General features: G+C 36.7%; 1 protein-coding gene across 2 annotated transcripts in view; it reads left to right on the plus strand.

The window, feature by feature from the left end:
• The window catches only part of si:zfos-911d5.4, a 28,009-nt gene extending 12,409 nt beyond the window's left edge, over positions 1-15,600 (plus strand). For both annotated transcript variants that reach the window (XM_047376449.1, XM_047376450.1), the window contains one exon: positions 13,023-15,600. In XM_047376449.1, the coding sequence (XP_047232405.1) occupies positions 13,023-13,190 (168 nt within the window). In that variant the 3' untranslated portion in view covers positions 13,191-15,600. The remainder of the gene's footprint in view (positions 1-13,022) is intronic.
• The last annotated feature ends 1,415 nt before the right edge of the window (positions 15,601-17,015 follow it).

Here is a 17,015-nt window from a genome sequence, read left to right on the forward strand (position 1 = left end):
CTGTACTTCACATAATAAAAGATTACATTTATTTTGCCAGACACGGTCACACAATAATGGGAACTGGATAGCGTTTCTTAAAACAGACTCAGTGGTACCGCCAAGTGTGTGCCAGTCTTGTATGCATAATATATCTTATGAATATGAATTTAAGAGAGAAGAAGCCAAGTTCTAGCATCTTTTATTTTCTCCTTTTATAGCACACCTTTTTTGAATGCTCATTGTCCACCTCCCTGTACACAGGTTGAACATATTAAAACTCCTGAAATTCTAATATGGCTCTCAGTTTTGGTGTGCCACCCCCAAGAACACGATAGGCCCACATCTTGCCACTCTTTTCAAAAGATTCTGGTAGCACCTCTTGACAGAATCCAATTTGACAATACAAATCATGATGCATAGATATCACAAGATCTCATGCCAAAAGAAATAATTACACGCCTACTTAGAAATATAACAAAGTCTCAATAAATAGTTTGTTTTTTTTAAAGTAAGGATGCTGCTATAAATAAGCATCTTTTTTGCAATTTGAATGTACATTCAGTTAATCCGTTCTGTGATTTATTCACTAAAGTTTCTCTTAAAAGTTTTATGATAGATTCTCTCTCAAAAACTGATCTGTAATTTGCTCAACAGCTTTTACAACTCAAATGAAAATAGTTTCAAGAATAAAGCATCAGGACATTCACATTTCTGTAATTTCAGGATTGCTCTCGAAAGGAAACTGGAATTGGAAATAATTACCTCAGTAGTGTGTGTGTGTGTGGGGGGGTGGGGTGGGGGGTGGTAGTGTGCTGCAGTATCCGAAGTGTCTGTGATTAACTAGTAACGACACAGAGCACTTACATACTGGAAGGCAATGATAAAAGCTGCGATGTGATTAAACTTAGTAAAAATCTTTTTTTTTTCACTCGAGTACTTTACAGTACTCGAGTAGTGAAAAGTCCCATGTAGAGAATCTGCTTCTGTCGATTTAAAGATGGCTCTATGCGTTTCCTCTAAATTTTTCCGCCTGTGTGATAGCAGTCATGTTGGAGGGCTCTTCAAGCACTCTTTTGTTAATTTAAACATCAGGTGCCAAGGTTCATGTTTTGCACATTCCTACTTTCCAGTAAATTTGAATATATATATATATATATATATATATATATATATATATATATATATATATATATATATATATATATATATATATATATATATATATATATAAATAAAGCTTAAAGGCCTCAATATTCACTCGAACGTTGCACTGAAGCTAGAATTGACTAGATAGATAGATAAATTAAAATTTTTATTACAGAACAAATAGAAATAACCAAACTTTGAGATTTAAACTTTAAGATTTTAGCTTAAGCTAGTGTTAGCAAAGAAACCTGTTACACAGAGCTAGAATAGTAAGTTTAAACGTCAGTCATGTTTCAAATGAGCAAAATCCTATTGTAACAGTTTCAAAAGGTTCTAGTTGATTTAGCTAAACTAAATAGCAAATTCAAAATTGTGTTAAATTTCGCTCAAAATTATTCATACCATTGGTAGATTTAGATTTGAAATTATTTTTATATCTGGTTAAGCAGCAGAGGGGGTTGTTAACCAGCGTCAGCTGACTTGGTGGTATCGAAATTAACAGCAGGTGCACTAAAGAGGCTACAGTGAGACTACTCCAAAAAACAGGAATGGTTTTGAAGGTGGAGGCTACCGACATATTTCCTTGCTGATTTTTGAATGCTTTTCAGTAGTTTTGCATTTGACCAGGTTCAGCATCACTACTTGTAGCATGAGGTGATGGCTGGACCTTACAGAGGTTGCACAGGCAGTCCAACTGCATGGCACATCAATAAGTGCCAATGCACAGTCTCAAGAGCATGGAGGAGATACTGATTCATACTGAGTCATATCCATGGAGGGACGCACAGACAGGATTAACTATGGCACCCTGACTGCCATTAGGTATCAGGATGAAATTCATTGACCCATTGTTAGACCCTTTGCTGGTGCAGTGGGTCATAGGTATGCAGGCAGTTTCTGGAGGATGAAGAAATTGATTCTGCTGACTGACCGCCATCCTCCCATGACATAGATCCAATACAACATCTCTGGGACATCAAGTATAGGTCCATCCGATGCCACCTGGTTGCACTTTAGGCGGTCCAGTCAAGTCAGCATTAGCACAGATAGCTACTGCAGGAAATTAGAAAAGCAGCAGTTAAAAACTCAGTTCAGTCATGTTTTTTAACGTTGTGATCACTAGTAAATGTAACAAAGTCTTAAAACAATCCAAAATAAATCTAGTTAATTTCATATTGAAAATAAACAGTAAATTTTAAAACTGTATATTTTAAATGTACTTTGCTAAATATACATTTATACTGCAATCTGAATTCATATTCAGTTCAGTTTATTTATCAAGTCCCCAGCAAGATCTGATGGAAGCATGATTTCTCCATTAAAGATTCTTCCAGATAGATTTCACAAATAATTTCCCTTAAATTGACTTAAATAAAGATTTCTTTTTTTTTTTATGAAGAAATACAAAAGTAAGAAGGCATATGCACAGAATGTGGCAGCTGGTTTGTTGTAAGGGTAAATTTCATTTGGTTAAGTTATAGTTTACAACCAAATAGTAAAACAAATTAAAAACTGACTGTCAATATTTTAGGGTGAACTGTATGTTACATGACTTTGATTGATCTTTCTCTGGCCGGCTTCTTTAAGGAATATTAACTGCATGCCTCAGAAGCAACAAAATCCTATCTACCTCTCCATAGAGACCTTCTTCAGCTTGAAAAACATCCATACTCATCTTTCACTTTGCCTTTTTAACAGGTAACAGCAGTTTAAACTATTACTGCTTCTTAGATTAAACTTTTTTATCAAGTTTCTTGTACAGTTTTATCTTTTTGATGTTGGTTATAATTTTCCCAATTAAACTATATAAGCACCGCTTCAGGTTTTTTTTTTAAATTAGAGCTTACCTAGTGTTTGTGATGCCAAGATTATGGGTTCATATTCACCACCATGCTCAAATAATTTACAGCATAGGAAGCCTTTGAAAAGCTAAAACAATACTATCCATCTAAAAAGAAGTAAATGCTGTTAGAAATATTAAGTTAATGTTAATTTTGAGCCCTGTGACTGTTATATTTCCATGCACATTAAAAACTACATTGTTAAATAGTCAAACAAATAGTAATTTAAAATTGTAATTAAAAATTACCTTTTTCTAGTTTTATTCTACGGTTTCATTCAGGATATTTTCCAATTAACAATTTTCTATTATATTAAAATTTGATACTAAATGTGGGGGTTCTGTTGCTGAATCTTTTTTTTTTTGGTCGTCATCAAAGATCTTAATTTTATCTCCCTGGGCTCAGTTATTTGTTTTGTGGATTCCGGATATTACAGTGATCTCCCACAGAACAGGGCTCTTAGATATGATCAATAGGGATTCATGAATAATGAAGAGGACTGAGTGAAGCAGAGACACTTAATTACAGTTTCAAAAGCCATTCTCGTTAATTGAGGTGAATAAAGGTGGTGAAGTGGACTGCGTAGAGCCATTAGTGGTTGTTTTTTTTTTTATTCTTTCTTTTTGTAATTACAGCAAAAGAAAAAACCTTACTAACACCAAGAAAAGACCAGCTGAGGTGATGATTTTCTCAGACTGATGCATTTCTGAATTTGCCATTAAATAAAAAAGTTTAATTTGGGTGCTAATTCATTTCTCCTGACCACCTGTGAGTTGTCTGTTGTACTTTTAATGTAAATGGCAGTACAGTGCATGTTCAAACAGCCGTTGTGGGCTATAGATAAAATACTTAATAGACAGCCCTGCCATCTGTTACGGTTATGTGAAATTATAGATAAACTAGTTAACAGACACTTTGGCCCATTGTCTGTTGTTTTGATAATCACCCTTAATAACAGTCAGCATCAATATGCTCTTTAAACCTGATTTGAGAGTTAATGGAGTCAGATGGGGACAGTCGGTGTGTGCTCTGGGGCTAATTTTGTTAGAGATGTTCGTAAAGACGAAATTAAATCAGTCATAGATTGGACCCTCTCAAGTCAACCAGACAACCAGGCCCATTGAGGAGAAAAGGAGGGGATTCATATTTTAACCTCTCAGAAAATGCACTTATGTGGATGGAAATAAAGTCATAGCAGGGTGACTGGATGCAAATGGTTATTGGAGAGAGTCTAATGGCTTCCTGTTAGCTGAGGCAGTCTGTTTGAAAACAGCCATTTAGAATTTATTGTGCAATTTTTTTCTTTTATTTTTGTTTTCACATTATGGCTTTAGATAAACATTATTATCAACGTAAATATTCGTGTCACCAAATCAAAGTTTAATAATTTTATTGGATGAACTACATCTGGACCACTAGTTTAGTTATGGCATTTTGATATTTTAAACCAGATGTAGGGCAGGGACACTGCAATAGTGGTCACTGAATTTACATGCAGCTTTATTTCAGTTAAAAAATATATACTCGTACATCTAGTAAATATTATTTATTTTGATCAGAATTAAATTTAAATTCAAATCTCTCATATAACATTGATCCTTTTAACACCCCTCTCGGTAGATATATATTGTTATCCCTTTCCCTCAATTCCAAAATATGTAGAGTACTGTGAAAAAGCTCCCTGGAACATTTCTTCAGTTTTAAATTTTTTGTCACCCTTTAATATCTCATAGTCAAAAATTTACAAACAGCAGTTTAAAAAATATTATTTTATCTAATAGGAGAAAAAGCTATCTATACCAACGTGACCCTATTTGAAATAGAAACTTGTTAATTAACTGTGATTTGCCACATTTTTTTAAAAGCTGAGTTATGTTTATGCATAGACACCTTCATTCAAGCGACATACAAATGAGTATATAACAATTTAGTTAATATTAAAGTTAACAATAAGCTACTTAGAAGGTAAATTGCTCCAACAATGCATCAAAAACTATATCAGCAGGTCAAAAAAAAAACACAACAACTAAACCACTGCAGGCCTCAGTTGGCTTAGGGTTTGCGCTTCAACAATAATAAAAATAAAAAAAAAGAGTTCCAACGTGAAAACACTTTTTAGCAAAACGAACATGATGGTTTGTATCATATTTAAGAAAAAAAACAAAAAAATGTTCTTCGAATTATTGAGAAAGAGTGGAACGTTTTGGAACGTGTACCTTGTTCCATTTAGTGTAAAGCCAACTCAGCATTTCAGAAAAACCTTTTTGTGCTTAAAAACCCTGCAGTGTGGCTGAATTAAAACAATACAGCAAAAAAGTGGGCTAAAATTGGGAGATGTAACTCATTGCCAGTTATCAGAAACAGTCAAAACATGCACAACCAGTTATTAAACGGCTTTATTCCTTTCCAGCGTGACAGATGTCAGACATGTTCATGTTGTCAGACAGGTTCCATTTAAGAGAGTTCTTGATTCAACAGGTCTGCAATAATAAAGTCTGGGTCTGACTTCAGAAATGGAATCCGGCTCTTTAAATAATGTGGTTAATCAAAGTTAATCTATGAGTTATAGTTAATCTATGTTTGGATACCATATCTTTGCCTGATATTAAAGTTAATATTGGTGATCTGGAACATTTACAGTTTAACAACAAAACAAGAACAGAATTGTCTAAAGTGGGATCACGTTTTTACAGCATAGTATCTATCTACAAACCAGTTTTGGTCCCTTTACATGATATTTTGGGCCGTCAACAAAGACATTTGGTTTGTCAGAGGTGTGTCACTCTGTATTACCTCTCCGTTTGTGTCTGGTGAGACACGGCCCAGAACAAAGAGCCCGTCGTCTGCAGCCGGTGTGACGTTACGCTCACTGAGAGTTCACCTGAAACACTGCACCCATGGCTCCAGGTAACATGCCCTTCTGACTGATGCCCTGCTGGGATTCTTTGACTTTATCAGAGAAAGAATCTGAACTTTGTGAATGGCGATACACAAAGACGGTGACACATCCTTACCCAGTTACACAGTTCCTCTCATTAATCACATTCATCAAACTTGTCAGACTCCAATATTTTAACATAAATAAACAAGGTTTCCATTGTGTAGTCACAAAGAAAAATCTATTTTGTGTGTTTTATTTAATCAAATTTAAAACATGCTTTTATATTTCAAACATGCTTTAAATATGTGCAATACACCTGCTAAAAGGTAAAAGATAAGGAAACCAGTGGAGATCAGTATCAGCAGAGTGAACCTTCTTATTGCTTTGTGGAAACATTTGGCATATGGTAAATAAGGAGTCTGTCTGAAACACGAGGAGTGATGTCATTCAAATGACTTCCAACATCTCTGAAAAGGAGAGAGGCAGCTCAGAGTAGACACTGATAGGTGAGCTCTCAGCCCCTTCTGTTCCACCCAGCCTTTGCCCCAAGGGTACTGTCCTCAAGTGCTACAGATGCCCACAATCACACAAACACTCCGGGCTGTCAGTGCTTGAAATACACTGTCGCCACCAAAAAAAAAAAGCCTTCTCCAGCAGATCCCAAATATTCTCAATGGGGTTAAGGTCTGGACTCTGTGGTGGCCAATCCATGTGTGAGAATGATGTCTCATGCTCCCTGAACCACTCTTTCACAATTCGAGCCCGATGAATCCTGGCATTGCCATCAGGGAAGAAAAAAATCCATTGATGGAATAACCTGGTCATTCATTGTATTCAGGTTGTCAGCTGACCTCATTCTTTGAACACATACTATTGCTGAACCCAGATCTGACCAACTGCAGCAACCCCAGATCGTAGCACTGCCCCCACAGGCTTGTACAGTAGGCACTAGTCATGATGGGTGCATCACTTCACCTGCCTCTCTTCTTACCGTGATGCACCTATCACTCTGGAACAGGGTAAATCTGGACTCATCAGACCATATGACCTTCTTCCATTGCTCCAGAGTTCAATCTTTATGCTCCCTAGCAAATTGAAGCCTTTTTTTCCAGTTAGCCGCACTGATTGGTGGTTTTCTTAAGGCTGCACAGCTGTTCAGTCCCAATCCCTTGAGTTCCCTTCGCATTGTACGTGTGGAAATGCTCTTATTTTCACTATTAAACATAGCCCAGAGTTCTTCTGTTCTTTTTGTTTGATTTGATTTCACCAAATGTTTAAGTGATCACCGATCACAATCATCACAGATGATGTGTCCCCACTATCTTCCAGTTTTTAATAAAGCGTTGGACAGTTCCTAACCTAATTTTGGTAGTTTCTTCAATCTCCTTCGATGTTTTCTCTGCTTGATGCATGCCAATGATTTGACCCTTCTGAAACAGACTGACTTCTTTTCCTCGACCACGGGATGTGTCTTTTGATATGGTTGTTTAAGAATGAGAAGAAACTCATTGCACCAGCTGGGGTCAAATAACTTGTTGCCAGCTGAAACATAATCGCCCATGTAGTAATTATCCAATGGGAGGCTTGTACCTATTTGCTTAGTTAAATCCAGGTTGCGACTTTTGTTTCGGCCAGGCAGTGTAATACTTATGGTGTACTTGTGAACAATTTACAAAGAAAGGTGAGATATAATTTTATTTGCTATTGGTCTGTTCATCCTGGATTGCCGAAGATTGTAAAGCTGTGACAAACTGTAATTCCATCTCTGAGCAGCTTTGTCATGGTAGAAATGCAGTCATTTGGTGACTGGAACAGGACAGTTTTTATTGATTTTAATGATCGCCTGCCCACCTTGGGCTGAAAGTTCATTTCTTTATTTACAGTCTATGAGTGTGGCCAAATTATTATTAACTGATTTAATAAAAATAAAAAAATCCTGCCATGTCAGCGACTTCAACCGTTCGGCATGCCGAGATGAGTGAATCTTCACTGGTGCAGACAGAGCATCTGTCTAATGTAGCATAACATTGAGTAACATTATTGGTTAATTAATGTGACATTTGTGTGGCATTTATGTAAACTTTGTAGCAGTGTGATGGTATATAATTTGTGACCAAGTTGTGACACCAGTGCCACAGAATCTGTTGTTATGTCAACAGTTCTAATTATGGTCAGCTACTACATATGTTTTATACCCAAAGAAAATTAACTAAATTGTGATCCCAGGTCAAGGAGAAAAATGTTTTTTTTTTTTTCTGTTAATTCAAATTCCTTGCTTCCATACATCTATATGCTTACTGGTACTTTATTGTTGTCTATTTCCTTGTAGGGGTAGCTGTTGATTGTGTTTGCCATATTTAAAATAAAATATTAGTATCCTGAAGAGAAATAACATTTATCAGACTAAGATTATTGTGAGAAACCTGGAAGGAAACAGAAACATGGTAAAAATCGGGAAAGGTTACTGTGCATTTCTTTTACCCCTCTTTATTCTGATGCCCTTGAACAAAATCCAGATGCAAATGAGTTATAAAGTCAGTAAACTGTGTCCCAGTGTGTGTAAATTTATCTCAGAATATATTCAGTGTTAAAGTCACAGATGTTATTTAGAGAACATTAATGTACAAACATTATCATCAAACCAAGAAACAAAGCAGGTCAGGGGTAAAGTTGTTAAGACGTTTAAAAGCAGGGTAAGTTAATCAGAGAAGCAGTCAAGACAGCCATGATAACTCTGGAGGAGCTGCAGAAATCCAAAACTCAGATTGAATAATATTTTGAAGTACTAGCTTTGTTTTTCACCAGTCTGGCCATTATCGAAGAGTGTCAAGAAGCAAACCATGGTTCAAAGACAACTTATTTCAAAGTTTAGTGTTTTTGCCACAAGCCATGTAGCTTAAAAAGGTGTTCTGGCCAGATGAAACATCTGGTGGTGATACTGTCATGTGTGATGATTTTTTTCAACTGGGACAATAAAGCTGGTCAGTTGATGGGAAGATGGGTGAAGTTAAATATAATGAGTGAGAAAACCTGTTGGAGACAGCAAAAGACATGGGCAGAGGATCACTTTACACCAGAACAACGGTCATAAAAAAACAGCCAGAACTACATAGGACTGGTTTACATATATTGATTTGTCATTTTCAATAAATATGAATATTTATGAAAAGTTAATTTATTATATAGATTAATTACACACAGGCTGATGTATTTGGACCCTTTAGTCTCTGACTGTCTTTTCTATATGGGGTTGTTGATCATCTAAAGACCTCAGGTTCCCTTGCTGATGTTGTCCTACCTCGACTGTTTAAAAAGTATATTTCTGTTCTCAGCCCGTCTGTTCTGGCTGGTATTTACATAGTCTGGCCTTAAGTGTGGTTCCTAAAATGTTTAAACAGACAACAGTGCAACCACTGATCAAAAAATATAGCCTTGATCCTATTTTGCCATCAAACATTAGGCCTATTTCAAAGCTTTCCTTTTCTATATAATTTTAGAGAAAATTGTTTACAACCAGTTGGAAGCCTTTCTAGAGGAAGATCAGGTGCAGTTTTTCAATCTGGCTTTACAATCTGCATTATTGAGGGTTTTTGGCTACAGATTCAGGGAACCAGTCCTAGTCCTCCGGCAGCCTTTGACACAGCGGACCATACCATTCTGATATCCTACTTGTAGTACTGTGTAGGCTCTGGGGTACTGCACTAGAGTGGTTCACATCATACCTGGCTGAGAGAACCTTTTGTTGGCCTAAATGATTGCAGATCCTCCTCTGTTCCGTTTCATATGGGGTCACACAGGGCGTAATTCGTGGACCTCTGTTACTTTCCCTATATCTCCCTCCCCTTGGCTCCATTTTCAGAAAGCATAAGAATGCTTTTCATTGTTATGCGGATGATACTTTTAATCCGAATGTCACTGATAGGTCTTTTTCTCGTGTAGATGTTAGCTGTCTGGCGGATTACAGAAGGCCTGTTGTCACAAACCTTGGTTTTAAAAATATTGCACCTTCAGCTGGTGCAAAACCCTGTTGCACAGCTTTTAACTGGAACATGGAGGAGAGAGCATATTACTCCTGTTTAATCCTCTCTGCACTGGTTGTCTGTCCATTTAGAGTTCGTTTTAAGGGCCTTTTTTGTTTTAAGTCTTTAAATGGTGTTGCCCCTCTATACCTCACTGAGCTACTGCACCTGCTTGCCACTTCTTGGTCCCTCAGATCAGCTGACCAGTTGTTACTGAAGGTGCCAGGGACACGGCGAAGCTCAGGGGAGATCCGGCTTTTGCTGTTGCAGCTCCCAAATTAGAGAATGCTTTACTGCTTCAAATTGGAAAAGCTGCTTCCCTAGCCATTTTTAAATCTGCTCTTAAGACCCACCTCTTATCTTCAACCTTTGACACGGTATAAGTTGTTAATTTTATTTTTATTTTCTTCATGTCTAAATTTTATTTACTCGTTGCTACATTTATTTGGATTTTATTTTTACTTTTAATGATTTCATTTGTTTTATAGTCTAATCTTTTGTTAATTTAATTTAATTGTTCTTTTTGTTCAGCACTTTGGTCAGTGCCTGCTGTTTTTAAAGTGCTTTATTAATAAAGTTGGCTTGGCTTTGCTTGGCATGTTTAATACCTGCTTTAAGGTTGTTATTTTTAAAAGAGACTTTTAATTTGACAAACGAGCCTTATCAGAATGCATATTCTAATTTATTGAATATGACTGTATATTGAAATAGCCATGTATAATTTCCTCCCACCTCACAATAATGTCCAACTTTGTGTTGGATTATTACATAAAAATTCAATACAAACTATACATTTTTTTATTGTAATGCAACAAAACATGAAAGGTTTAAAGGCTGTAAAAACGTCTGCAAGGCACTGTAGATTAGTTGTGCCTTTATGGTTTGTTTGTAAATCTGAAACAGTATTGCTTTTTGGTTCAGACTTTTGCTTTAAGTGACTTTAAGAGTAACATGCAGTACCAGTTTCTGAATCTGTTCAACTATTTTAAATAGAAAAACATCTAGCGCACATTTTTTCTGGGCCAAACAGGAACTCTACCTTTGATTTTATGGCAAATTCGGCATTCCCTCCTGTTTTAGCAACTTAGAGCTCATTCTCTGCTTGATTCTAGTATTAGCTGATGCAATAATTGAACATACACTTTGTCAGAATGCTTCTGGGTAATTTTGTTCCTCTGCAGTACAACCTCTAATATATGTTCATTTTGTTCAGGTTGAAAGATGCAGAAGCTGCATTGTCGCACCCTCTGCAGCGTCACAATGGATAGAAGCATCTATCTCTCTTTGCCTTAAATTAGTTAATTGCTGATTAGGTGTGATTGCACTTGGCTGTAATTTGTTGGAATAATTCCACTCTGATGTTCTTGCCTTGGTTTGTAAACTGTTGAGCCACCAGCTGTCACAATGCTACTTTTTCATGCATCCCAAATTAATAGACACTCACTGACTCTGTAGTGGCCTGATGCTATTGTAACACAAGCCATGTGGCATCCAGCCAAGGCTGCAATATAAGACACAATTGTTTAGTATTTTTTTCTTTTTTTCTCCATCTTTCTACCGCTTTTTTAATGCACACTAATAAGCAAGTAAATGGTGGAAAGATGTGTGTGTGAAATCATGGCGGCCTTTGTTGCAGATAATTAGGTTAGCAGCAAGAGCGTGCAGGTGCTGAGGGTGTGCTGTGTGCTTGTGGTGTGTTATCGACTTGCTCATAGGCTGTCAGGGGTGTTGCACTTCCCATCAGACCCGAAGCTCAGCAACCTCTTCACTATTAAAATGATCACTTTCAATAGCAGACAAAGGAAAGAGGGAACATATCTAGTGCAGGGTATTTTCCCCACCTCTAATGCTTATCTGCCTTTTGATGTTACCGTAATAAAAGGCCCATTGGGCTTCCACAATGACCTGCAAAATGGACAAGGGGCCGATATACTAGGCTCTGACTGTCGCTAGCATTAACTAAAAGGCCTAGACATTATGGAAAGCCGGGGATGAAAGTACATAGAAAAAAAAATAATTGAAAGATTGCCTAATGCTAAAGTGAAAGAAAATGGAACTGTGAAAAGGCACTGTAATATTCTGTTATCCCCAGTAAATGCAGCCAAACAAGAGATGCGGCATGGCATTCTTTTTGAAATGGATGTGGTTCAATTACCTGCATGTCTAAATCTAGTTAAGGCCTCCATTGTCAGGCTTGAAACATAACAGGCAGTTTTGATGTAGTGTTAAAGCGTATTATGCCCTACAACCTACAGAAAATCACAGGAGCGATGACTCCATTCAAGATGCGGAGGGGAATTAAAGCTCATACCGAGAACAGGGTTAATTTAATATTTATTCTGTTCTCTTGGGCTCTCTGTTCAGACTGAGAAGCTCAATGTTTAAACCAGCTGATGGGAAGGGTTACAATTTAATAGTTACACAGCAGTATTAATGTGTGCAAAGACATGATTCTTTACACATGTAAAACATGAGCTATAAATTGTCAAATTTATTGGCCTTTGTAATAAAGATGTGGAAAATGACTTAGTGCAGCAGCATAATCTAAGTCTAGTTTAAGGATATGTATTTAGTAGAGGCTGTTGGGAAGTAATTGTTTTAATACAATCACCAGTGGCACAACTGTTGCCACTCCTGTTAATGCTTTGTACAAACCCCCTTTTGCTAGTAGAACAGCACTTAGTTTATCTTTTGATAAGATTGGAGCATACAGAGAGAAGGATCTTTGACCATTTCTCATTGTACAATCTTGCAAGACAGTCCATAGTTTTCTTGTCCTCTGTTATGCTTTCATTTCTTCAGCTCGCTCCACAGTTTTTGATAGTATTTAGGCTGAGAAGGCTGTGTAAGAGGGCCATATATTTGCCTATTTGATGATGGAAAAGTTTATTTTTAGAAAATATTTTTGAGGCTCTGACTGTATGCAGTTATAGATACATTTTCACTTTTATCGTTATCACAACAAATACCAGAAATTATAAAATAGAATTTTAAATTCATATTGCCCATCTCTTCTGTAGTGTTAGCTGCCAAAAATCGCAATGTTGGTTTTATCTGCCTAAAGCACATGGGTCCAATTAAAGTCCCAGTTTAGTAATTGCTAATCTTTGTTTTCTGAATGAAATGTTTGGTTTTCTGCTTTCTACTCTTCAGGTAAAAGTTAAAATGTACAAACGAGGCCCTCACGGCTGGCTGGGTACATCCCTAAACGCCACCGCCACCATCCCTTCCAACACCTTTGTGATCTTCAGAGTCAGTGGCGAGGAAGCTGATGCCAAAATCCCAGCCAACATTATTCACAGCATCACACTTAGCATATGACAGTGGAGACGATTAAAGGATTAATGGAAGTATTCTGAATGAATAATGTGCATATGCAAAAAATAACAGGTTTTTATGAATGACTGTTTATACAGATGTGACACTTTGTTGTGTGTAACTAACATATTCCAAGTGTCTTTGTGTGAATGTGCTTTGAAAAAGATCCAATTTTCTATTTTTTCTGCTTAATTCTGACAGTGAGCATGATGTTAATGAGATTTTTGACAATTAGTCTGATTAACTTTGTCATGATTTGAATTTCCAGTGCCGGCCCCCACTTTGCGGGAGCTGTTAATTAATCATTATGCCTGCTGACTGGGTCACATCAGTCTAAACCACGAGTGTTTAATGTGCTAATCGTGGCAGGTAGAATGGGTGGCCTCTTGCTCGATGAGGACCGAGGTTGTGAATGCTTTCAGTGGGCTTTACAGAAGGTTATTTACAGACTGTTAAGAGAAAGTAAATGTTTTTATATTTGTTAATGTGCTTCACTGCTCAGTGATTTTGAGATATTCAGAGGTGCATGGGCTAAGTCCCCAACACCGCAGTTTTATATTGCAGGCATGGGAGTGGGCAAAATGATGTTATGTCATCAAGATATGGGGGCCTTTAGCTAGTACAGTTAAATGTGCTCTCTGTGGTGATGTGATCCCCTTGCATTTTTGCCTGAACCATCATTATACTTGTGCAGATTTTTGAATGTTTTATCTGAAGGACAGTTTGGAAAGCTACGTCACTGGTTTGCATTGTTTCAGACTAGGCATTGGCTAGATGCAAGTATTAAGGTATATCAAAATTTTAAATAGTTACAGTTTCTAAAATATTTCCTCATATCGTTCCTGTGGTTTAAAGTCCTTTTAATGAGATGACAGAGAAAGTAATGAAGTGACCGAAGTTTTGAGTACTGCATAGGATGTTGCAGTGCAGTCCCTCCCTCAGGTTGCTGCATCCTGCCAGTCAGCTGGCTGAAACATGCAACGCTTAACCATAGCTTTCAAGAATTACAATTTAATTTCAATATTTAAAGGAGTGCCAACCACAAATCTTATTAAGCTCATTTTGTTTATATATTTATACAGTTAAGAACAAAATATGCTTTTATTATGTTTCTTTTGACTGGAATTAATGTTCTGGAGTGACCCATCCAGCCAAGCTCCCAACCTGAATCCCATAGAGAACCTGTGGGGGGAGCTAAAACTTAGAATGATTGCTGGGAAGCTCTGGAACCTCTTGGCATAAGATGAATGGTCAAACATACCAGTAAAAACATGCAAAAATCTTGTCGGCAAGGACTAAATAAAACGTGTTGAACTTGTAACAAAATATTTTGCCAAATGCACGAAATGCTAATGCTATGCCAAATGCAAAGCAACTAAATCATGTTTTGTTTTGTTGACTTATTTATTTATTTTAGTTTAGTTTAGAGTTTTCTGTCATAAAAGTCAGAAAACCTTTAAAGATTAATATACTGCCAGAATCTCACACCGGTTCATGCCCAACTCAGGCACAATTTTAAGAGATGTCGGTGTGACTTGACCTCAAAAGCAGTTTGATCAATTTCTTGTATACCAAAAGTTAAAACCATGTAGGATCCAAGAGTTGTTTTATACACACTATTTCCTGAAACATGTTTACAGAGATGGGTAAAATAATAGAAAATAAAGAAGTCTAAAAACACATGACATATTTTAATTTAATTATGCCTTTTATATGAATTCTTTTCAGTTGTTTTTTCAGACTTCAAGCACTTTCAGGATAAAGTTATCAGAGGAAGCATGTATTGTTACCATGTTCTTCATTTGATTGGTTTAAGCTGTATTATTTGTATCATTCATGTTTTCAGTTTGTGGTGTAATAAAGCCTTTTGAATGTTTAGCAGTGCTGGATTACGCTTTTTTTTTTGAGTCCATGTGGCTGCCACAAAGCTTATTTCTGGTGCACTGATGTTTGAAAATGTTTCACTCAGTTTAGAGCTCTATATGTCGCACAAAAATTTAACATTTCGCCAGTCGAACTTCAGATATGTTGCCCTTAGGCCTTTCTTCAGGGAATTAAAGTGAAATACAATACTTTTGAAAGACATTAGTAAGTAAAAATGAGAAGTTATCTAACTCCTGCTTCCTGAAGTTATAACTACCTAAATCTTTAGGTAATGACTGCATGAAGTCTGAAACTCAAAATATTAAAAAAGGGATGCAGTAAAGCAGCTCTTTTGGCTTTACAGTCAGATTTGTATAAATAAAACAGTGCAATAGATTTTGAGGTTTTTCAACAATGCCTGTTTTTAATTTTTGCAAAACAAATGAAAATACTTACATTAATTTGCTTTGTAATTCAGTGCAAATAATAGTTTTTTTTTGTAAGATGTGACTTGTCTGTCATCTTTGTTTAATAAATAGTGGCAAAGTGATATCTGTGGTGTGGGGTTTTGAGTTTATATTTAAATTATTATACAACCTGACCAAAGGTTATTTAAAAGCACAGAGTGTACTGTCTCTTTACATTCACATTTGGTATGCAGCCTTCCAAAGACATTCATACGTTTTCTTAGAGTTTTTTGTGATAGACCAACATAAACGAGTCCTTATTTGTAAAGTAAAATAAAAATGCTAAATGGTTTTCAGATGTTTTACAAAACTGAACTGAAAGGTGTTGTGTGAATTTGTTTTCAGCCCCGTTTTCCTCTTATACTCGTAAATCCAGCAAAATCAATTGCCTCTAAAATTCACCTAATTGGTAAACAGAGTCCAGCTGAAAGTGATTTAATCTCATTGTGAATCCAGCTGTTCTGTAAAGGCCACAGAGGTTTGTTAGAGAACTTTAGCAAACAAACCACATCATGAAGACAAAGGAACACAGCATATGGGTCAGGAATACAGTCATGGAGAAGCTTAAAGCAGGGTTAGCTTATAAAACAATATCCCAACCTCTGAAAATATCAGCACTATTCAATTTATCATCCCTATAAGAGCGGGACACATCTTTAAACCTATCAAAATCAAGGGGCCATTGATCACTGCAGCTGCAGAGATCCACAGCTAATTTGATAGAATTTGTCAACAGGAAAACCTTTAATCATGTGCTCCACAAATCTGGCCTTTATTCAAGGGTGGCAAGAGAAAAGCCAAAAGAAGTCATTTTTAAAGTTTGCCACAAGCTATGTAAAGGACACAGCAAACATTTGAAAGAAGGAACTTAGGTCAAATGGGGCCAAAATTAAACTTCCATCTCCACAGTGTAACATGGTGGTGACCACATCATGCTTTGGGGATGGTTTTATTCAGTGGAGATAAGGAAGTTTGTCACAGTTCACTGGAAGATGAATGGAGCTAAATGCAGAAAAGACCTGGAATAAAACCTATAAGAAGCTGCGAAAAAATTGAGACTGGGGTGGAGGTTCACCTCTTAGCAACACGACATCCTTAAACATAAAGCCAGAGCTGCAATGAAATTATTTAGATTCAGTCTGATTAGGTAGTAGCGGTTTTGCAAAGTAAATTTCCATTTAGGTACAACAATATATTCAATAAGACCTATGACAGATATGTATTAGTGAAATTACCTGCATATACATGGATTTGTCACAACAATGCCATAATGTTTCTTCAAAACCTTATTAGGGAAAGCAAGGGTATCAATCAACAGCTCACTCTTTGAAAGCATGCAGCATGTCTCCAATGTGGTTAAAAAACTGGGGATTAAGGATGGATGACTGGCCATGAGGACAAAGAAAACCCTGTTGGGCTACTCTGCGTTGACTGGGAAGGGAAGCTGAGCGGAAATGGACATGGAGAGCAGACTAGAACAGAGTGTGACAAGGTAACA

Source organism: Girardinichthys multiradiatus, chromosome 10, assembly GCF_021462225.1.
Source record: "Girardinichthys multiradiatus isolate DD_20200921_A chromosome 10, DD_fGirMul_XY1, whole genome shotgun sequence".
NCBI classification, from domain to species: Eukaryota; Metazoa; Chordata; class Actinopteri; order Cyprinodontiformes; family Goodeidae; genus Girardinichthys; species Girardinichthys multiradiatus.